Source organism: Anopheles bellator, chromosome 1 (assembly GCF_943735745.2).
Source record: "Anopheles bellator chromosome 1, idAnoBellAS_SP24_06.2, whole genome shotgun sequence".
Classification (NCBI taxonomy): domain Eukaryota; kingdom Metazoa; phylum Arthropoda; class Insecta; order Diptera; family Culicidae; genus Anopheles; species Anopheles bellator.
Genome location: NC_071285.1, coordinates 20,132,998 through 20,156,439, shown reverse-complemented (window position 1 = coordinate 20,156,439; position 23,442 = coordinate 20,132,998). Strand labels below are relative to the sequence as shown.

General features: G+C 49.1%; 2 protein-coding genes across 2 annotated transcripts in view; one reads left to right on the top strand and one right to left on the bottom strand.

Annotated features, from left to right (window-relative positions):
- Window positions 1-6,394: 6,394 nt before the first annotated feature.
- LOC131216248 (neurogenic protein mastermind) overlaps window positions 6,395-23,442 on the bottom strand; it is a 67,833-nt gene continuing 50,785 nt past the window's right edge. Inside the window, exons 3-6 of the mRNA XM_058210688.1 lie at window positions 22,381-22,446; window positions 9,955-10,588; window positions 7,271-8,518; window positions 6,395-7,194 (exon numbers count right to left, since the gene is read on the bottom strand). Coding sequence (XP_058066671.1) covers window positions 6,395-7,194; window positions 7,271-8,518; window positions 9,955-10,588; window positions 22,381-22,446 — 2,748 coding nt within the window. The remainder of the gene's footprint in view (window positions 7,195-7,270; window positions 8,519-9,954; window positions 10,589-22,380; window positions 22,447-23,442) is intronic.
- On the top strand, window positions 16,093-19,175 carry LOC131216249 (uncharacterized). The gene is made up of 4 exons (XM_058210689.1): window positions 16,093-16,214; window positions 16,285-16,437; window positions 16,513-17,983; window positions 18,044-19,175. The coding sequence occupies exons 1-4, from the start codon at window positions 16,121-16,123 to the stop codon at window positions 19,173-19,175; spliced, it is 2,850 nt and encodes a 949-aa protein (XP_058066672.1). The 5' UTR covers window positions 16,093-16,120.

The following is a 23,442-nucleotide window of genomic DNA, read 5'->3' as shown; positions in this document are numbered from 1 at the left end:
TGCGCCCGGACTGCCGGGATGGTCGCGGGCATGGTTCAGTGCATAACCCGCATAAGTACGATAGCACGCTTTTAGTTTCCTCTTGGTCTGGTGCTGTTCCCGGTTTTTGTTCCTCTTCTGTGTGTATGCAGCGGCCAACAGCGTTTGGTTACACAATTGGATTGTAAGCAATGTGAGGGCTGTTGGACCAACGATTCGGACCAACGCCAGATGCCAGAAGACTCTTCGAGTGCTGATCGCCAATAATCTATGCTAGAGTGTTCCTAACGAATAAATCTGTCCATTGTTCTATCCCATCAATTAGTAGCATTTAGCGTCTGTAATCCAATTGGCGCATGGTTGGTTTGGTGGGAGCCCAATAGTTCTGACCCCAGATGAACCATCGCACCGCGTCTCTTTTTTTCACCCAAACCGGTAAGCGATATACCTGAAACCCATTACTGCAACGCGATTCTGACAAGAATTTTCCCTTTCATACCATCGCAACGTCACTTTTCCTCTTGCACTTTCTTCAACTTTTGATTCTTCTTCGGCACAAAAACGCCATACGCGAAGGAATCTGCCTAGAGCCATCTGGTCGCTCCCAGTGTTCTACGAACGATCTTCGTCTCTGAAGGGTGGTGGGCAGACCTGCCGGTGCACTGCCGGTTCTTCACGCCTTGCCTTCGCACAGAACCCGATCCTAGGACCAGCAGCCGGCAGCGGTCGCCCTGGCCTCAAGAAGCCTCGGTCGAGGAATTGCGAATCGTAAATGATTTATGATGACAAGTGTAGACGAGTAGTTTCTGTCTCTCTCAACACCTCGCGGCCGGCTACCTATGGCCGCGTGGAGCCCGTGGATCGCCGTGTGGTGGGTTTTGCTGCTGCCACTACCGGAGGCTAGACACAAAGAAGGCAACGCCGCGAACGCCGTTCTTATCAACGTCCAGCACAGCCTTCGAAGGTGACGGAGATGCTTTGAGATGATGGCACGACGACGGCGGTGACTGTAGAGGATGCTGCGCTGATCATCAGTTCGTCGACCTCCTCATCTTGACTTCCCTCAGTGCGACCGCCCTCTTCAAGTGCCCACTTCAGAAAACGGTCGACGGTATACGATTGAGTTGCTGTGTATGAAAATGAAAGGGGACAACAAATACTAGTAAGTAGAGCGTCGCTATCTGTGTAAAAATGATTTTATTATTACTTTATATTATAACTCGTTACAGAAAAAATCTAAAAACAAAATCGTCAACATGTTGAAAGAAAACGGTTTGCACTGCTACGGAAAGAATGAATAAAATGGGCACGCGCAATAGGCAGGGACGAAATTGCTATGCCCTCCAAAATGGTGTGTGCCCCACCAAAATAGAGTGTCAGCCAATCTACTTGACACCACGAATCGACTCAGCAGCAGCTCAGTTTTGAACAAAAACCGCCAAAGCACTCGCCGTTGGGCAGTCCATAAAATTGTACCTTCTTGGTCCATTTCATATAGCCCATAAAACAGGGCTCTGCACCGATTAGCATAGTATTTTGCCGTTAAAACATTTTTAACATCTGCCTACGATCGTGCACATGGGAGGCGAACAAAACGGTAAATGGTGTTCACCGTTGCCCTTTTAACTGAAAATTTGGACGATGAATCTGCTCGCCCATGGATTGCCGAACAACCACGTTAAAAGTGGTATGCAATTAAATTGAAATTTATTTAAGTTGCAACACACCAACGACGGCCCCCGAGAACAGCACAGCAAATGCGGGAAGAATACACGAACGAAAGAAAATGGGAACTGCGGCGGCGAAAGCGGCTGAGATTTGCGACTTTGAGACCGCTGAAAGAAAGAATTCGGGATTTACTTTTTTCTGCATCTTTTTCCCCTTCTTGGGTCAGTCACAAATTTGGTACACACATTTCCATAAAAAAATATGAATTCCATGTTTAAAGTATAATTAAATGACTCTAAAGAGAATTTGCAGACCTTCACAAGTCTTGTAAGCTTTAGAAATATGACTTAAAAAAACAAGATGGACAATTAGATTTAAGATTGATTTTGTAAGTATTACGACTGCTCGAAAAATTGCTTACTTATAATCATCACGAGAATGAGCATGGTTGTTCAATAGGATCAAAGCGCTCCTGGCTAGATTGCCATCGCTTATTCCGATAGTAAATGATGCGGATTCCGCTTACTCCGGTGTGTACCTTTTTGAGCAAGCATAATTGTTACCTTCTTCGAATCCGGCATCAGAACCGCCGTTCGGTCCTGGCCTACAAAAGGACATAGGACATCATTCCATCTCGCCATGATCCTAGACTCCCAATATTGGAAAGAAAAATAAAATGATGGAGTCTGCCTGATGGAGACCAGTACGAAAGACAGTTCGGTTGTTGGTCAGCCGTCTAGTTCAGCGAATACGGAACAACTAATCAAGATGTCGAACCCCTTTCACTCTATACTCATTACTTACGCATAGGCTCAGACAATAGTAGCTGAAGCTGGTGACATTGTGGCCACCGTAATAATGGTGTCAGGTATGCTTGTGTCAAGACCAAAATGTGTCCACCATTTTGTAACAGTTTTTCGGATTTGTTCACAGCCCACGACCATGTTTAGTCAAATGTACTATTCAATTCAATTATCTATATTTCAATGAATTGTTCGCCACGTTTTGTCCTCCAATTTTGTTTCGACACTTAAAAATGTCATTATTTCTGTCATTTTTTCTCTCGTTAATACATTCTTTCTGACATGCTTACAATTCACTGTTCTGTTATTTAAAACAATTAAGTTTTATGGGTTTTCTTCGTGTTTCGCATGCTCTTCACCGACAACTTCATTGTAGCATTGGTTCAAGAAATTTGCAGTCATCGTCAGTTGAAACATAAATGGAATAAAATAATACACCGACTTGTGCTCATATGCGAATGAGTAGGCATGCACTAGTTATCGTAGTAAGCCCTGTAGAATATAACTAAAACGAGTAAGAAGCCCTTTCGGGCCCAATAAGTAATGCAGTGTTCTTAACTATATACATAAGGAAAGTAGTCCGAAAGGCGTCCCAGCCCATGGTGCCCAAAACTTGGTACAAAACAGACTTTGTAAGAACCCAATATTTACATCAGCCCCTCGCGGGTCACGGAGTTATAATTTATCTTTTGTTTCGTTAAAATGGTTCCGTTAGGTTTAAATAAAAATACTCTCGGTGAGGTCCGTCTCGTAAAATGTTGAAACTACCCGACGTTGGTGAAACTGTAGCGCTGCTTAGTTTACATCAAAACCACTTGCGAGAGGATTGATTTTAAGTTTTATCGTACGGTGTCCGGGTGTCATTCTTAACGCGAAAGGAAGTGTTTCTTAAGGAACCGAAAAAACTAAAGTAACCGTGCGTGAGTCGTTTGCGTGAGAATCTGTTTGCAAGGTAATGCGAATCCTACTCCGAACGCAAGAAGTTTGCCTAATGTGATTTTGCTACGCTTATCACAATTTCCCGCCCGTCTGTTTCGGATTGTTCTCCCGTCGATTAGCGTCGTTCGATAGTGCTGGTTGTTATACGGTTTTCGCTACGAATTTTTGATGTAAACATTCTGTTTGTTTCACGTTGTTCATTCGAATACTTTAATACAAGGGATGAAAAGCATTCAGTTGTTCTTGTATCATTTGATTTCAGTGTTTGTTTATTTCTATGTTCACTACAGTCAGATAAGAGTGATAGAGCAGTTGGTTTTTTGTTTCGGTTTAAGTTTATATAATTAGCTTTACTTTCATTATAAATATTTTGTTCAATTGGCCTTCCACTTTTGCTCTCCCACAATTTAGCCCATAATTTACTACGTAGGATGTATGCGTCGGTAGCGAATTTATGTGAATGTTTCATCAACGATACATCGCGTACTTGCTTCCCATTAAATACTCTACCCAGCTAGAAATAGATTCTACTATACTGTATTTTAATATTTGCTTCAGAAAATTAAGTGCTTTGCACGAATTATACATTGTTGTTTTTGTTTTCACTTGTCAGTATGGCAATGCTTAAGAGAGGGAAAGAATGAAAAATAATTTAAATTTACTACTCGCTTTAAGTAAGTATTGCGATGCCAGTAACAAAACATCACGGAAATATGATTTGTTATTAATTGACGCGAATAGAATGATTGGTAAAGGAGAACTGCGCAAGAAAAGCCCAATTATCTGTGACTGAGGACGAAAATTATACATTTCCCCTGCTGATGCGCCTGTTTTGCCCATCAGCAAGGTGTTCAAGAAAATCAACCACTCAACCAAACGTTTTTAAATGTAAACTCATGTCTGACTGTATCAACGCCACGGATAGTGCAAATCTTCATGCTGGTGCTCTATTAATTTCGTTTGCCGTATGCCGGTTGGGCAACTCATAATTTGGCCATGTTCATCCGACAGACTTATGAATCAGTTGGTGGTGTTGTTCATTGGTATAATGAAACTATTGGTTTTTTTCTTTGTATAAAAATACTCGGAGCACAAACACGCTACTTTGAAACAGTAGAAATGTTAAACCAAATCAAGATACGTAAAAATGGCTGCCACTCTAATGGCAACAAGAAAACCAAACACCATCGTCGGCAATGTTTAATGATGCGTGCTAATTTATATGGTTTGATTATATATGGATTTAATCAGTTTGACGGCTTCCCGTTCTTCTAATTATCCCGTACACCTCCCACACTGTAGTTGTATACATTTTGTTTATCATCACTTTCACTTATTGGTAATTATTTTGGGTGTTACTTTAGTTTTGTTTGTTTTATTCGAAAGCCCCCGTTATGGGTTACTGTTTTGAAAATCTTATTCTTTTGTTTCTTTAGAATGATCCTCTGTTTTATGCCATCTTTTTACTGTGCGCGACAGCGTGGTTTGTGTTTCTTTTTTCGCTCGATTTACAGTATTTGTCAGCATCATACGCAGCAACGCGTACATTCTACCAAGGGTATAAATAATAGTCAAAACTATCCACATGGGGGTACAACTCAACTGATTGAATCATTATAATACAATGAAAATTTCGTTGCTTGTTCTTGCAGTTCTTGTTGCCTGGTCTTACTTAATCGACACACAAAACCCCAAAAACTTCCGGACGATGGTAAAAATAGCACTAATCTGATGTCGATTGCATTTTGGAAAAAACAATAGTTATAAATATTTTTCTCGAGACTTGAGAAAATTGCAACTTTACACAAAAACGTAAGAGATAAACACCACGCACCCCGCAGGGAGCTTTTGGTGGTGTTTGAGGCATGGCTTGTAGTACACTGTCCAATGACCGAGGGGGGACAGCAGGGGTTCGCTTTAGTCCTTCCGTCATTGTTTGCTATAGAGATGAAGAAAAGCTAAGTTTTTCACCGATATATGCAACGTGGTGGATATATACGTAACATAGTGTTGATGTTAGTATATTTAAGTATGTAATAAAAGTAACCGTACTCAAGATGAGGAATGTGTATCGACCTTTATGTGCTCGTGTTGTTGGACGTTCATCAATCCCCCTCACGCCAACCACCGCTCAAAGGAAGAGCGGCGTGACACTGATTTATGTGTCGGCGAGGAACCGTGGTAAACCCACTAAATAGTTTGGTCACTAAATACCTAGTAAGTATGATGAGATGAACCACTACTCAATAGGAATCGCTTACGAGCGGTACTGCTAGAAGCAGCTCAAGATTACAGTTTTGCTTTTCATGTGCCCCAACAAATCCGAACAGATCGTGTAAACTAAAGAGAGCGAGCTGTTAGCGTTCCAAAATGTTGTGTGCTTCGAGCCTTAAGGTGGTTGATGTCGCCTATTGTTGAATGTAAAGTAGCGCCCTTTCACCGGTTTTCTTCACATGGAGAATTCACGTGCAAAGTATCTCAAAGGCCTCAATCGAGCTATGAGCTTCTCATTTGGAGCGATCTGCTGCTGACCATTAGTCGACAAATTACATTTGACATCAGTTTATGTACAATAATCTCTCAGCCCGCTTTAGCGCAATTGGCGAAGGTTTTCGAGAGCTGATTTACATGACCGCAGCCGCAACCCCACCGCGCAAGGTAAGTAAGAACTTTTGATTTGTCTTTTTATCGTTAATAATCATATTCACTAGCTTCACGTAGTGAACCGCTTCGTACCGCTAATAAGTTACTGCAACAATCAATAACAGTATCGTCTACTAGGCGATCTAGAGAATCTAGTGTCGGTGGCCTGTTCACAAAAGGACCGCGCCGCCGGCATAGGACGCGGTATTCTCAGTTTTTGTTGTGTGCCAGGGGCGTCTCGCGTACTCTCTTTGAACCGCTTCGCGGTTGCACTATTGCAGGTTTGTTTTGCAGTACACACAGCGCAGTCGTTACCGTGTCGTGGAAGGCCCCACGCTTTCTGTGAATCTTTTCACACCGCTTTACAGAATGTCTTGAAGATTGAAATTATCATTGTCGAGCGAGTTGAGCAGATCTTGGGCATTGAACTGATTCGGATCGCCCACCGGCAGGTTCTCCAGGAACGCTAGGAACTCGGATGAATTGTTATTGCTGCTACTGTTGTTGTTGTTGGCGTTATTGTTACCGGAGGTGCCATTGTTGCCGGGTGTGCTTACACCAGACCCGGGACCGGTAAGCATATTGGCGTTCCCATTGGATCCTATGCCTGGGCCACCGCCGACACCGGAACCACCACCGCCTCCGACTCCGATGGGACCTCCGTTACCACCGCCAGCAATCAGTGTCGATGTGGTGGTCTGTTGCGTCGTTTGCGTTGTAAAGGTATTCATCACAGATTGTTGGTTTTGTTGTTGCTGCTGCTGCTGCTGCTGCTGGATTGACATCGTTTGCGTTTGAGACATGTGAATTTGGCTCATCTGCATTTGATTCATCATGTTTTGCTGCTGGTGTAGTTGGTGTTGCTGAAGCATTTGTATTTGGTTCATAGGACCTCCACCGTTGCCACCAACGTTGTTCGCTTGCCCTTGGTACATTGCTAAGTTCTGCTGCCGGAGCATTTGCATTTGCATCGCCGTCATAGTGGGCCCATTGGGACCACCACCGCCAGCACCTCCCATCCCTGGCCCTGTGCTGTTGCCACCAGTGGCGCCTCCGGCGTTTTGTGATCCTCCGGGCCCTGCGTTTCCGGGAACAACGGTAGGATCTAACCTGCTCAGCGACCCAGGACCGTTCGGACCTCCAACGGGGCCATTTCCGGGACCTAAAAAGAATTCAAACGATACGTTTATTATCCAAACAAACCTTATCCACCCCGGTTGACACACTACCCCACTTACCGCCGAATCCTTGTCGCATGCCTGCACCACTGTTGCCACCGAAGCTAACCTGCTGTTGCTGCTGCATGGCCATCATATGGCGCCATTCCGCTTGTTGCGATCCCATTGGCATCCCTTCCGGTCCCACCTGAACGTTCGGAGGCCGTTGAACCGGCCCTCCCATCACACCGCCACCAGCATTGCCAACGGCACCACCGGCAGCACCGGGAACGATTCCTCCCGGACCGGCACCGCCTCCGAACCCACCAACCATCGCTCCTCCGACGCCCCGGGGACCTCCCCCGTGGCTGGCGAGCTGTTGCTGTTGTTGCAGGTAAGCCTGTTGTTGTGCCCGCAGCATAGGCCCGGACGGTGGCATCGGTTGCTGGGTGATACGCCGCATCGCAGGGAACCGGCCGCCGGCGTGCAGCATTTGCTGCTGCTGCTGTGCTTGCTGCTGTTGCTGCTGCTGTAGCATAGCGGCCGCTGCCGCCGCTGCGGCCGGATTCGCTTGCTGTGCTGCCTTGTAGTCGGGTGGCGGTGGCCTCGCGCCTACCATCTGCTGTTGCATCGCTTGCGCTCGTATCATGTGCTGCTGTTGCTGGGCCTGTTGCTGCTGCACGTGCTGTTGTTGTTGCTGCATGAACTTCATCTGTTCCGCGTGCCGCATCGGCACACCCGGGCCACCAGGGCCACTCATGGCACCACCGTGCATCATGCCACCGGTGGTACCGCTTCCGACACCACCATTTACACCGCCACCAGCACCCGGTGCCAGCGTGTTGGATACCATCGAGTTCAACCCGCTGATGCCGCCTGCGTTCGGGCCTCCCATGCCAGCTAGGCCCAACGCATTCGGTCCCATACCAACACCGGGACCCCCACCGCCGCCGCCACCGACCATCATACCCGGAGGAACCGCGCCTCCGGAAGGGGCCATTCCTGGACCGCCGACCGGTCCGGTGCCTACGCCTGTGCCCTGGCCGGGACCACCGCCAAGACCTTGCGATTGTGGACCACTCGTAGGACCTTGTTGCTGCGGTTGGTTTTGGGTAGGTCCTCCCATACCGGCTGCTGCCGCTTGTTGCTGTTGCTGCTGCTGCTGGTTCTGCTGCTGCTGATGCTGTGGGCCACCGGTTCCCGCACCGTTGGGCATATTAACGCCGCTATTAACTTGATGCTGCTGTCGGGCACGCAATGTTTGCTGAGTGAAGTTGATTGTTTGCGATTGGGACACCGTATACTGTGCCTCGTTAACAATTGATGATCCTACAAAATTGAAAAAAGAAATATTAGGATATATAACAAATAAAGATAAAAGATATAGTTATATTCTGCTCCTGCTACATCTTTTACATTTCTAGTTGACCGATTCGGTAAAATCGAAATCGCGACACCTCGATAGTTCTTTTTTGAATCCAGAATTTAGAATCATTTACCGCAAAACATGACATTATCTGTTTAAATACAAAAAGCCCCTGAAATAGTGTCCTTATTCAATATTTGTTCCTATTTCAGTTCTTATGCCAACGAAGTGAGTGGCTTCCTCCAAAAGGCTTGACAAAAATGGCATCGGTTTATTATCCGTTGGGCACGGATACTTTTCCTCGACGGAAACATCGTATTCGATGGAATTAAAAAACGAGTTGAGCAACCAAGTGGCACCCATAAGGCGCGTTCCACAATTGGGGCGCCCAACAAGGCGGAATATTGGAGGGAAAATAACATATATTGTAATGATTTTGGGACATCAAACAAATAGCTTCTGCCATCCAACACCAGGCCCTGCTACTGAAGTACCAAAAATCGGGGCATATTTTTGATGGGGGACGTCGCTGGCCAAGTCCTGCAAGAGCCAAGGCATCCAGAATGGATGAATCGAAGTGCGCCACTACCACACACATGTGAGACTTGGCCAGAAACCCCAAGGATACCGCGATAGTGCCGTGCCGCGCGAGGGCAACGACGAGGGCGAAGAAAATCTATTAACCTAAAAGCAAATCGCCTGATGGTGTGATGGTCCGAGAGATGTTCCGAACCGGTGTCGTGCGGTGTCCGCGCTCCCTGCACATGGGAGTAGAGTACCGCAGTCGCTCCAGCTTTCCCTCCCAGCCGTCGGGTTGAGCTTCGTGACACAATCATTTCTCAAGTCTATTTTCCTCCACCTTTGAGCCGGGAGAAAACGACGAAACGGGCCGAGAGCAGCCAAACTGTCCAACTAAATTCATATTTCCCCTGTCAGAGTCGCACACACACATACACACACGGTGTGGACATCCGATTCGGGCGGCAATCGATCGGAAACCGGGAATCGGGGCCAGCGCGGACCATGCGCAGTTACTGTCGGGTTTCGTCGTCGGGGAACTAACTGCCGCTCACTCTGAGTGCTGAGAGCCACCGGACGGACTCCGGAATGTTTCCGTGGTTCTCGAATTAAGCGGTGGATGTGGGGGGGAGGTCTTGGGATGGGATGATAACAAATTTGGACAACCGAATAATGAGCTGGATCCCGTTGATGGCGCGCGTGCGACGCCATCGCCTGGGACCGCCGGAGCGCGCACATCCTTCCCAAACCACAATTCTATTTTTTCTCTCTCTCTCCTAGCACCCTCTCTGTCTCTCTCTCTCTCTCTCTCTCTCTCTCTCTCTCTCTCTCTTCTGTCTTCTTCTCCTACGGTCGTCCCTTTTCTTCTTGATGAACTTACCTTGTGAGTTCGGTACTTGATTTGGTTGATGATTTTGGTTCGGCCCGTGGCCACCGGCGCCACCGCCGCCACTGCCGGCACCACCACCTCCCGAACCTGGACCACCGGCTGCACTTCCTCCGTTCGGGCCACCGCCGTGTCCGGGGCCATTCGAGATTGTCGTTTGGCCACCACCGGGGCCGCCACCACCCATCCCACCAACCGGAATGCCGGGTCCACCACCACCCTGTTTCGCGTTCAGTTGCGACTGTTGTTGTTGCTTCGGTCCGCCCTGTTGCTGCTGATGCTGCTGGTGATGCGGTTGATGCTGTTGCTGGTGTTGCGGATGTCCCTGGTGTTGCGCGTGCTGTGGATGTTGCTGATGTTGCTGGTGTTGCTGGTGTTGTTGGTGCTGCTGATGCTGCGGATGCTGCTGGTGCTGTTGATGTTGCTGGTGCTGTTGGTGCTGCTGCTGTTGGTGTTGTGCGTGCTGCTGCTGGTGTTGCTGATGTTGCTGGTTTTGGGACTGTTGCTGGTGTTGCTGTTGCTGCTGAGCAGCTTGCTGCTGTTGACTGAAGAACACTCCTTGCTGTGCCGCCACTGAGACGCCCGATTTGAGGTCTCCACTTAGGTGTACATGTTGTCCAGCGGAAACCTAGAATTGTACGTTGTGATAGAGAGAAAGAAAGAGAGATGATTATATTTTCTTCCGTGCCAAGAGCAAGTTAATTTATTACGCCAAAATGTGCCAAGCTGAACGGCCCTTTTTCTGTCTACACTCACATTAGTAACCTAAGTCGTTTGAATGATAACTCGCAAGGGTGATCCATCTAGTGTTTGGATTTTAAATCACCGATCGATTGACATTTAAAACGTCAAATTTCGTTCTGGAAATTGTAAGAGTGTAATAGTGTTTCAAACTCATAATTTTCAACGCGATTGTGGTCAAAAAACTGTGGCACAGAGACCACGGTGCCCGAGAACCAGTAGCGGCCTGTTTCCTTGCATTTCCGAATCCTCCCCATTCCCCTAGGCCCTAGGCCAATAAAACGCTTTCCTCTGGCCGGCTCCATTTCCGGTTACGCTTATGATGGTAGCGGTCCACATGGGCGGATGCTGCTGCTTGCCCGGGCCAGGGCAGGCATCGGAACCAGAATTAAATATGCTCAATTTATTGACGACATAATTGCATTTAATACTCCGACTTTTGACCCGGGCGCGTTCCACCAGCGCGCGGTGGCCATTTGACCGGAAACGACAATGTGCATCGCCAGTAGTAGTTGGATTGGGTTGGGGTTAGTTTGCTGTCGAGAATCAGCTCAGCTGGCAACGGTTTACTTGCACGGCAAAGCTCGCCGCTCCGGGTGCGTTACGCAAGCGGTGCGAATTAACGCGAATCGCGCCAGAGAGATTTGCTGAAATCACGTAACACCTATCTAAATTAGACGCAGATTCTAAACACGGCAAATTGTGCCCTGCCCGGCGTTCACGGCCACCAACCAGCCCGCGCGTCCTAACGGTCGTTCGGTTTTATCGGGCGCAACGGCGGCCAACTCGTCTAATGTACGATGCTTGCTTTGTGTGGCGGCGTTTCCGGCGTTGTCGGCGGTGGATTTGCGAACCATCGGCGCGACAGAAAGGTGTCAGCAAAGCTGTGGCCTTCCTCCGCAGCCATCGTTACATTGCGCGCCTCTAAAACCGGGCGAAAGCTAATGGAAACTGTTCATTTCAAACCGGTAAGCGTAAGCTGAATTATTGATACGGCGAAATAGTATGCACCATATTGCTGCATGCTGAAAACAATCTCCCCATCACACTTAGTGCCGGGAATTGCCGCATCACACACAACCCTGCGCTCGTCCGGTGTAAACTGGACTGTGGCTGCAATACACGAGCGGTTCGTTTCCGTTTATGTACACAATAGTAGTAAAATATTGCGCATCATCTACGTCTGATTATCGTTCAACAGTATGTACGTTGGCAGGAAATCCACAAACATGGAAAATTTCAGAAAGAGCAGGGAACCACAACCATCCTTAGGACAATCTTGCCATGAAACGCTGGCCAGGGTTAACAATCCATAGTCTTAGTCCTTACTCTATGTCTACCACTTAGTCTACCAAAATTAGCCCTGATCCCCAACATCAAGGATATAAACAGAAGATAAATAAAATTATAACAAAAAAACGGCTTTATGTTAGCGTTAACGATGCGTTAACTAAAAATACAATTTTGTTTACTGAAAATTGGAAAATATGGAAAACTTACTTCCAAAGTGGTAAAGATTCAACTCAATCGGTGCGATATTTGAAAAGCTCATTCCATTGAAGCTCATTTCCATCTCGATGGGTATGTTAATAATTGCGTAATAGTTACGTAAACAAATCAGCCACCACCGACCACCCCTAGACCCAAATTCGAATTGCTATTACCGAGATAGGGCCAGAGACAATCGAAAATGTACTCAAAAATAGGTCGGGCTACTGTTAAGCCAGTCGTGGTGGACATTTGACCAATATTGTTTTTCATAAAAAAATGTCTTGAATGCATCTTTCAAAAAAAAGTTCAAGCATCGAAAAATATTGAGTCGTTTTTTTAATATTGAAAACGGTGGTATATCTATTGTTAATATGCTATGAATCGTATAAATCTCGCTGTAATGCTTTAGATGCTGCCTAATATGCGCCAATCGGGCAGTGTAGTGCAGAAAAAGAAAAGAAGTGAAGAAAATTAACGGGCGACCATCAGTGATTAACAGTAAAAATTGAATTTGTAACCAAAGAGACCCGAGGAATCGTGCAAAAAAGCTCCACCTTCACTCCTAGTAGAGCTGCTGTCCAAGTGCCCAAGCGACTTATGCTTGTCTAGGGTGTCTAGGCCACGGGGCTACATACAGCGCTCTCTCAGAGGTATGCCGTGGAGAGAGAGAGAGAGAAGCCGGCCGGAGGGCGCACACACAGCAAACACGAACCGACATAATACGGGACCAACGTTCGCGCGCATCAAATATGACGGGGTAAAATCGACTTTCAATGCTGGGCTTCCTCCAACCAGCTGGCTGGTGGGTAGCAGGGGCTGGAGGAAGGGCTCGAGGGGAGAGCATACAACCGCAGCACGCCACGATGGGCCGGGTGTCCCCTCGCGGTGGCGACCGAAGACGACGACGGCACGGCACAAGCACAAAACTTTAATTTGGGTCATTTGCCATTATGTTTGTGCTTTGTGCAGCCTTTTTCCGTTTACACCTCCGCGCGCGCGCACGCCCCCCCGCGCTCTCCTCCGCCGACCGGCCAAACCAAGCCTCAAGCTTGGGGCGGGAGCAGCCTACCGTTGAAAAAAGGCCGAAGCCCCCAAAGCCCGCCCCTCGCTCTCGCGCCGCCTCACGCCCCTCGCTCCCTGCAGAATTCGTCGGCCAATGAAATCTTCGTCGTCGCAGTAGTCGGCTTTAGCCGCTTACGGTGATACGGTAAGCTCGTCGTGGTAGTTTCTTGCTGTCCGTACACTACCACCACTACCACTATCAAGGGCGCGGATGGCACAACTCGGTTCCACAATGATGCACTGCACAACTTTCGAGGCGAGGAGACTGCTTGAAAACTAGAGTCCACCAAATCGGACGCTCTGATGGAGTAGTAGCCGGCGCGAATGGTTTGTGTGCGGAAAGCTTCGAGTTCGAATCCAACGACGGCATGAGTGCAGGAATCTGTTAGACGACGACGTGCCCAAAAGACGACTTGGTGCTGTGTTTTCTAAATGTCTAACAGTAATGGAGTCACCAGGAAGCACCGAATTTGTAACGTGTTGTGTAGTCGATTATATATAGCCCTACATTTATTACTTCATCGTTTCATTTACCCGTACATTGGTGCAAGAGCCTAACAAGGGATGGACAAGCTTGAGGCAGATTGAACGATTCCCACAAGAGCTTCGTAGCAATCCGACTCCCAGGGAGCTTTTTATCCCCCGTCTTGGCGAAAGCTCCTCATCACGAACGGATACTTTCGTTTATCTGGTAAAAACGCATATGATGCAAGTGGTGGGTGCCAATCTCTCTTTTCTCTTCCTCTCTTTCTCTAGGATTGTAAATTTTTGCCCCATTTGCAAAGGTGTGAAATAATCCAAGACACGATGTGGGGAGGCATTCTCGTTTGTTACAGATATGTTTTTGGTCGCCATGGCCATTACCACATTGCACTCAGTTTCGGGGCACGAAATTCTGGCAGCTTAGTCGTTCGCTTGTTACGAAACGTGGCGATTATGTAACCAGTGGATTTAAAGTCTGCCGTTTGCGCATGTGTAGTTAAGTTCGATGCTTCAATATAAGGTTGGGGAAAAAGAAATCCATTATTTTCTCGGTAGATGGCTTTGGTGATCGATACCTCATAAGGTATTGATCATACAGCGTTTGGTGTCGATACTGAAACAGCGTGCAATTTTAGTTTCGTCGACCCGGTTCAGTTGTTTATAAATGTCAATGATGCACAGAAATGTCATGTCGATAAAATCACAGAAATAATCAAAGTTTATTGGTTAACACAAAAAATATTATAGATCGAACTTCCTTCTGTGATGCTTTGCTCTGCGAAACTCATAGCTTGGTGAAGCAGCTCAAACGGTGGCCAAACCTGGACTAACGACCACACAGGTTTTGCTTTGTATTTGGTGGGAATTGAAAGTAATCATTTATTATGATTGTCCAGACCTTGCACCAAGTGATTATCACCTTGTTCGTGCTTTGCTAAACTTCCTGAGTGATAAGAAACTGAGATCCAGAGAAGATTGTAAAAATAGATTGCTAAAGTTTTTCGTCGTTCGCTGAACCAAGGCATCTAGAAGAGAGGTACCTCTAAAATGGCATCAAATTATGTAACAAATCGGTGCACATTTGACGTAAATCGGACCATCGGAAAGAACTTTTAAAAAAATCAATTACAAGCAAAAATAATCGATTTCTTTTCCCTCATCCTTATGATTGCGCTGCTTCTTTTGCGCACCACGGACAATTTGCCAATCTTCATTTCGAAAATAAAATAATTGAAAAAACGGGAAAATGAAAAAAATACATAAATACGTAGAGCAGACCAACAGCTTTGAAAATTCTCCGAGCTGTCTTTTGAATCAAAGCGCAACGGATCAAAGAGGTCCCTGACTGATTCGAATGGAGCGCAACCCCAGCTGCTGCCAGGAAACGTTTGTTCTAAAACATATCATAGCAACCCGACGCGACGATTCAAATGACATTTGGTGGTATAGCCGGTCGCTAGGAATCAAAATCTAGTTTCCCAGACAGAGAAGCCTGAAGGAAAGGATGGAAATTCTGCAGTTATCCCTGGCGTACGTGGATCCATGCGAGGGCGAAGAGTTAATCGAAGTCCGGCGGATAAACGCACAGTTGAGGCAAACCATCGCCGGTCAGCTCGATCTGGTTCGAGCTAAATGTGCACCAGCGGACGCAAAGGACGAGGAGCCCGAGAGTGGGCCAAGAAAACGGAAACAGTCTCAAGTGTAAGTGATAGGCGCTGGTTCCGGGGAGTTCCATTTGTGACCCCCCCTATTTGTTTCCCCCGATTGCTCGGACAGATTTCAGACTGTACGCTGTCGACCCATCATATTATGCTTCGGCATTCTGCTTTCAATTATCGTTCTATGGTACGCGCTGGGCACCGGTTACGATTGTGTCTGTCGGCCTATGGTCCATTATGGATCGGTAAGGGTTTGGCGTTTTCTGAAAAGCTGCCTTGAGGTTGAGAGTAGAGTGTACTATTAGCGGCCTGCAAATTAAAGTCTGTGCTGTGACCGGAGGGAGTAGTGTTCCAGAACCTCGAACCGAAGTGATTGCGCGGTCCGCAATTTGTCGCGACTTAATAATGCAAGCTGCGAAGCGAGCACGAACGACGATGAACCTGAGCTGCTCCCGAGAGGTATACGAGACACTGGTGTAATATCGATAATAAATGGTAATTTCCGTAAAATGGTATCCGATTGTCAAAGTATTTCCCCCCAATTGGTAGGTTTGCGTCTCGGACCAGAAGTGGAGAAATTATCGTCCAATATGGGGGGACCTAATTTGATAGTCTTAGTCAGTTACATTCCTACTCTGAATTAGGTTTCAATCAGAACATTCGCTGTTTGGCGCTCGCTCAAGGCAGACGTAACTCGCAGCTAATAGTGCAGGGTCCGAGTCAGAATGTGGCCCATTCTTCTCGTAGCTACCTGCGTCGGGGCTGGACTTGCCACCAACACCAGCTACGACCCGGATGGCAAAATTTTAATCGGAATCGGTAAGCGGAATCTCCACACAGCTTGGTATCGGATGATTTTTGATCAACACAGCTTCACTTCCGTCGCCAGTGATTGTGCACGAAAAAGAGCAGTCCGAGGTCCCGTCGCTCGTTGCGAGTGCTCTCGCTCGGGCCACGGGCAAATTGCAGGGCATGGTCAGCGTGGAGGACTACTACATCGAGTACGACCGGGATCGGGCGCACTTCGCCGACGATGAGCAGTGTAAGTGTACCATTTTATGTATGGGGGCCCGATTATTATCTGTGTTTTACTGATTAAAATATGGCCACCACACAGTTTGTGGTGCGTTACACAGCGGCGGCGGCGTATCGTTGCTGCTGGACGTGACGTGGATCCACGCCCGGTACGTGGCCGAGGCAGCCGCCCGCTTCGGCATCCCGTACCTGCACCTCGATCTGTCCGTGCAGACGTACGTGAAGCTGATGGAGAACTTCTTGCTGGCACGCTCCGGAACCGATGTGGTCTACATTCTGCCGAGTGCGCGCGAGGCCGACGCGGCAATCTACTTCCTCATAACGGATTCTGCCCTGCGGGCGATTGTTTTCGATCGGCTGGACGCCCGAACGGCGGAGCGTATCCGGGCGATTCGACCGTATCCAACGTTTTATGCCGTAATCGCCCCGGTGGCCCAAATGGGCGCGCTACTCGACCAGGCCGTGGCCGGCGGGCTGGTGCGCAAGCCGGAAAAGTGGAATCTACTGTACACGGATTTACTGCCGGTGCCCACGGACGGTGGTGATGATGGGCCACTGGCTGGCCGTTCCGAGTGCTGCGTCGAGATGAACCGGCTGCTGCTGGATAGCAGCACTTGCTGTATGCTACTGCAGCACCGGACCGGGCCAGATTGTGATTGCCCGGCACGTTTCGATCCGATCGTCGCCCATCTGGACAACGTGCTCGAGGTGGTGTTGCGGTGGTCAACCGAGACACGCCTACCGCTGGTGCGTGCGGTCAACTGTTCCTCCGTGGACGACACCAGTCCAGCGCCGGAGATCGTTGTGAGGCCACTGTTCGACCAGCTGGCCACGATGCCACAGTTCTGGATCGCTCCCGCCGGCCCGTACGGCTTGATTCGTCCGAATCTGAACTACTCAATCGTTAGTCCAGCCACGGCACGCAATCTGTCCCGGGTTCCCGACCAACCGATCGGAAGCCTCGCACGGGGAGAAGTACGACTGATGGCGGCCCAAGGGACTAGCATTCCGCGGACTAGACGCTTTTTTCGCGTCGGCACCGCCGAAGCTTTGCCATGGGCGTACCGGAAGCGCCATCCGACGACGGGCGACCTACTGATCGATCCGCGCACCGGCGGCCCAGTCTGGGAGGGCTACTGTATCGATTTCATCCACCAGCTGTCGGTGGTGATGAACTTTGACTACGATCTCGTGTCGCCGAGCGATGGCACGTTTGGGGCGCGGAACGCCACCGATGGCCGGTGGAACGGACTGGTCGGGGACCTGGTGAGTGGCGATATCGACTTCGCGGTCACCGCGCTCAAGATGACGGCCGAGCGCGAGGAGGTGATCGACTTCGTGGCGCCCTACTTCGAGCAGACCGGCATACTGATCGTGATGCGCAAGCCGGTCCGCGAGACGTCACTGTTCAAGTTCATGACCGTGCTGCGGCTCGAGGTCTGGATGAGCATCCTGCTGGCGATCGTGGCCACCGCGGTCATGCTGTCACTGCTCGACCGATTCTCACCGTACAGCGCCAAGAACAACCGGGAGGCCTACCCGTACGAGTGCCGGTAAGTTACGGAGCAGTCGGGAGACTCGGAGGATCACACTCACTTTGCGACCTCTTTCAGGGACTTTACGCTGAAGGAGAGCTTCTGGTTTGCGCTAACCTCGTTCACGCCGCAGGGCGGCGGCGAGGCTCCGAAGGCGCTGTCCGGCCGGACCCTGGTCGCCGCCTACTGGCTGTTTGTGGTGCTGATGCTGGCCACGTTCACCGCCAATCTGGCCGCGTTTCTGACGGTGGAGCGCATGCAGACGCCGGTCCAATCGCTGGAGCAGCTGTCGCGCCAGAGCCGCATCAAGTACACGGTCGTGAACGGCTCCGACACGCACGACTTCTTTCGCAACATGAAGAACGCGGAGGACGTGCTGTACCAGATGTGGCGCAACCTGACGCTGGCCAGTGGCAACGATCAGGCACAGTACCGCGTCTGGGACTACCCGGTCCGGGAGCAGTACATCAACATACTGACCGCCATCGAGTCGGCCGACCCGGTGGCCACGGCCGAGGACGGATTCCGACGCGTCAACGCACACCTCGAGGCGGACTTCGCGTTCATCCACGATTCGGCCGAGATACGGTACGCCATTTCCCGCGACTGCAACCTGACCGAGGTGGGCGAGGTGTTTGCCGAGCAGCCGTACGCCGTCGCCGTCCAGCAGGGCAGCCAGCTGCAGGACGAACTGAGCTACTACATACTGCAGCTGCAGAGTGATCGCTTCTTCGAGCTGCTCACCCCGAAGTACTGGAACAACTCGGCCCGCGGCCAATGCCCGAACACCGATGACAGCGAGGGCATCACGCTCGAGAGTTTGGGTGGCGTTTTCATCGCCACCCTGGTCGGGCTGGCCCTGGCGATGATTACGCTGCTCGTGGAGGTGCTCTACTACCGGCGCAAGCAGAGCCGAGCCGAGCAGAGCAACATCGTCCAAGTGGCACCGGCCGCGTTCGAGACCGCCGGGGCGGAGAAAATCACTGGACAATTCGCACTGAAAGAGAAATCGATTGCGGCCGCGAAGAAGTTGCTGCTGGCCAGCCAACCGCCCGTTGGGGACAACGGTGGCAATCTTCGACGGGTGAAGCGCGCTAATGACAAACCGATCCCCAAGGATGTTACGATTGGAAGTAAGTTTATTTCCGCGGCCGAGCAGCAACAACGGTTGTCCTATATTTCCATCACACCGCGGAAGCCGCTACATTAGCTGCGGCACGGGCTTTCACTAGCCGTTCGCACGCGACTCGCACTCCGCTCGACACAATAAAGTCAGTAGTCAGTTGCTTCAACCAAGACCCATGGTTCTTGATTGATGGTTTTACATTTTTACGTACGACCACCGTGGATTCGTTTTGAAGGACGCGTCACGAAATCGACGGCCATATCGCCAACGAAACATCTTCCCAATGCTGTGGCCATTCCGATCGAGGCACATTCATTGATTTCCAATCTAACCGGGAGTAGTGGGCCGGAATGGAACAGCGAATGGTGTCAGGTTAGAGACATCTTAGCGGTCTAACGGCGTAAGCCTTCCAGAACATTCCTCATCAGCCAGGCTTCTTGGGGTTCTGGTCATAGGACATCCGAAACGTTCCGAAAAGGTGTTCCCGAAGAATCCGAAGGTCGCACCCCACACGCTCACTATTTTTAAACGTCGTTCAGCAAACAAATTATGTCAAATTCATGGCAATGATGGTCATTTCTCGCAGGGCGCAGTTGCGCAGCAGCAAACCCTGTGGTCCGGAGTTCCGTGTCCGGGCGGACCCTTTCAGGGGGGGTGCCGTGCTAAATGGACGTACACAGCGAGCGAAGGAGTAAGCCACAGACCAGATGTAGACCGACCGAGAGAGACTCTAACCGGCTGTGATAGTGGCCGGCCCCGGTAGTTGGTCGGTTTCGGTCGGTTTTAGATTCACACCCATCACTCTTGGATATCAACTTCATTAAGGCAAATGGTTTAAAAGCTTCACTCTTGGGCGATAGGTAAATGGGTGCCGACCCCTTACGTGACCGGCTCGTTACACTCGAGAGCTGGTGCCGCGTCAGAGGCGGATGGTAGGGCCCCTCCCCGGTGCTTCCTGAAGTGCTGTACGCTCGTGGATGAAACATACAAATTGGCCATATTATCCATGCGGGCTCTTCTGGCTTTTGGGGTTTAATTGATTATTTTTTCGGAAGCATTTTCTCCTCATTGTTGTGTGGGCTTGGACGGGCCGGGCAAGTCTTCACAGCAAACCTTCCCAAAAAACCGTAAGGCAACCGCCGTAAAGACCAAGTCCATTTTCGGTGGTCCGACGGAACTAACCGTTTCGCCCGTTTATTAAACATACTGCAAACTATACCCCGAGCTGCCGGTACGTCCACGGCACTACATGGCGAGGCCCGCGCCGTCGTGTGCAGCACATACATCGCCGTTACGGAGCACGGCTGGCTGTCGTTGGCAATGATTGCATAATCATTAATTCAGCTTCATTACATTTTCTGACAGCACGATTCGTTATGCTGCCAGAGCCGTGAGTGCGCGCCGTATACGCTGCACCGCCACTGCCCTCTGCCGATGACGTTTTCAAGTATTTAGAATCATGTCCAGGGCGGTGCGTGCCGCTGCTCGACCTCGGGCTGATGGTGATGTGGCCGAAAACTATGCGAGTCTTTCCATGGGTAAATGACACTCTCCAAGCGTAGGGAGGTACCTCAGAAGCGGGCTCTCGGGTTTCCTGGTTTGAATCGATTGTCCCAGAAAACTGCTAGCATTTTGGGTCGGCTCTTGGAGGACGCCCGGCAGGTGACGAATCGTATCGAAATTGGTGGCCAATCGTGCGGTGGTTCACAAAGAATAAACAAATGAACAACCACGAAGCAGCTTGTCGATCAACGTGTTGCTACCCGATAGACGGGTGTCGCATCCTTTCGTTTTTCGACAATAATAACTGGAGCTCCACCGGGTGCTGGTTATGTAGGGTGCCCTCTGCACGATGGGGTCTGGGTGCTCCAGTTACATCGACTCACGCAGGCCACAATTTTAAACGTTAAAACCACTCCACTGTAAATTGTCACGGTTGATTGTTAACCACCAGCCAGGCCAGTTTTATGACACTTTTTGGGCGCCTCTGCGAAGGCTTACTGCGAGGAGGCGAGAACCTTCTTCTACCGTGTGGCCTTCCACATGCAACACAAGCTGATGGAGTCCTTTTGCACTCCCCAATGGGGTGCAGTTTTTCCGCCAAAGAAAACAGGGAATTATAGGCGACGTTAGAGCACCGTTTTTTGTGCCCTGCTTAACTACGGTGGCGTGGACAGACCGATCTAATGACCAATGTGGCACACAAGGACATTTGTGTTTAAGTTGCAATCGATATATTTTTTTGTTTGTCTTACTGAAATATATCTCAGGACTCAGGGCTTTCACTTCGATTGTTCGAGAACTACTAGAAATCCGGTGATGATCCGGTTGTTCGTTCCAAAGGGGTTTAGATATCCAATCAAACATGCACTACACAGGCCTAGTAGGTCCGGAACACGTGTCCCCACGTTTTATACAATTCGAATAGCATTTCTACACTAATTGCGTTAACAATCTGTACAACCTCGGAGGCCTTGTCTTTGCCCCGATGGAATCTAGCCAAAATGGGACACTGGGCACCACAATAACCGCATCGCACTCTTGCGGAACTTCATTTCGAGAATCGGCGTGACGGAACCTATCAATTGGCAGTGGCACAGGAAGGCAGAGCGAGAGCGCCCCAAAAAAAGAGGCCGAAATTGTATCGTGCACCGTTTTAGGCCAAGCTTTGGAGGAACATAATCTAATGAATTTTTCATGATCCTCCCGCGCGCGGTGCTTTCACCAGACCACTGTGTCGAAAAGTGTCATAATTGCACCCCATTGGGCGTGTGTTCTGGCACAGCACCGGATGCACCACCGCTGATTCTTTAACACACGTGTGTCCCCGCCGCGCCGCGGAAGCATCAATCTCGTATTTGCGTATCGATCGTCGAGGCGCGCACTTCGGTGTCGGCGGCTTCCGTTTCCGTTCCGACAATCCGTTCGTTGATGTACCAGCGCTCGGATCAAAGCCGTGTGTCTGCGATGGTATGTGTGTGCTTGCGACAGCAAAATGTGGCACACATATGCATTCCATATATTTCACGAAGTTTGGACAAAAGCTTGCCAGCGTCCTGCGAAAGCTTTGGTCGATTGCCAAATGGCCAAAGCAATAGATGGCCCCAATGCTTGCCGTTGCTTTAATAATTCTCCAAACGAGTACTTTGGGCATCACAAATTAAAGGAATATCAGAAAGAGAACGGCATTTTATACACATTCTATGCAGAACAGCTTTTGGCATACAACTACTCTAAATATACAAAGCAAAAAGCAAAAATATGGCATAACTATATCAGTGGAGCTTACCGTATGCACCGTTTTGTTGTTCCTTTTCGACTGACGGGCAATGGTCGTTTCGCAATTCGTGCTTACCTGCAACGTGTTTAAAAACAAACAAAATTATAATATTGAGTATGTTGGAAACAGGAATAAAATAAAATAACAATATGTTAGAATTGCGTTTCCTACGTATCATCAGATAGCAGAAAGTATCTTATCAATCTGCAGCTCATACGAATAACTCAAAGACCCCACCACACATATCAACGTTCCCCGTTCGGCGAAGGAGCAAAAATTGAATTTACTTTAGCAAACTTCAATCATTTCGAGACTAATAACCGTAAAGAACGGAAGGATTACTGCCAGCGCCAGCGAATTAACGATTACGGCCCCGGTTCGAGTGCCGTGGCAACCGAGGGCCCGGGGGTTGCCGATAGGACAAAAGGTTGTTACCGCCGTCGATATGCACACTCAGCGCGCAACTCGAGTTGCGCAAACTGGGACAGAAAGCAGCAGCTATCCTGCGGAGCGGAACCCGGACGGACATTCGCGCGAACCGTATGTAGCGCGCGCCCTGAATGATTAATGACGTCTAAGAAGAGATGGCGGAGCGGAAGATCGTAAAACTTCTCACAGGAGTTCGACTCAGCATCAGTGCCGAGTGTCCAACGAAAATGTGGGATGTCCGAGAGTCATAGAATCACCGACAAGAGAGTTGGACATAAAATTTGTCCAAAATTGCTCCCGGGCTCGTCACCTTCAAATCAAGACTTTTCATGTCACCACCTTTCAATAATCGGCAAACTTTTAATTAAAGTCATAACACACCCTCCGCTTCATGTATACACGGGAATATACACTGGTGGCAATAGTCGACACCGGAAGCATGTGGTGGTTAAATTTAACACCAACCATATAAAATTACAGCCCTTAAAACCTTAACAGAAAATATTGCAAGATAAGCTCAGACGTCGGGATCGTTAGTGCTTTTCATTAAAAACAAAACAAAAAGTAAGGTAATTGTGTGTTAGTGTATTACACTTGTTACGGTAGTAACGCTAGCGGCTTCCGCGTGAGTTCCAACTGAGC

Bases quoted from the DNA above. Each gene is read 5' to 3' on its own strand.
- LOC131216249 (XM_058210689.1), top strand. From the start codon at position 16,121: ATGTGGCCCATTCTTCTCGTAGCTACCTGCGTCGGGGCTGGACTTGCC. The intron at 16,215-16,284 runs GTAAGCGGAATC...TTCCGTCGCCAG, and splicing joins CAAAATTTTAATCGGAATCG to TGATTGTGCACGAAAAAGAG. The intron at 16,438-16,512 runs GTAAGTGTACCA...GCCACCACACAG, and splicing joins CTTCGCCGACGATGAGCAGT to TTTGTGGTGCGTTACACAGC.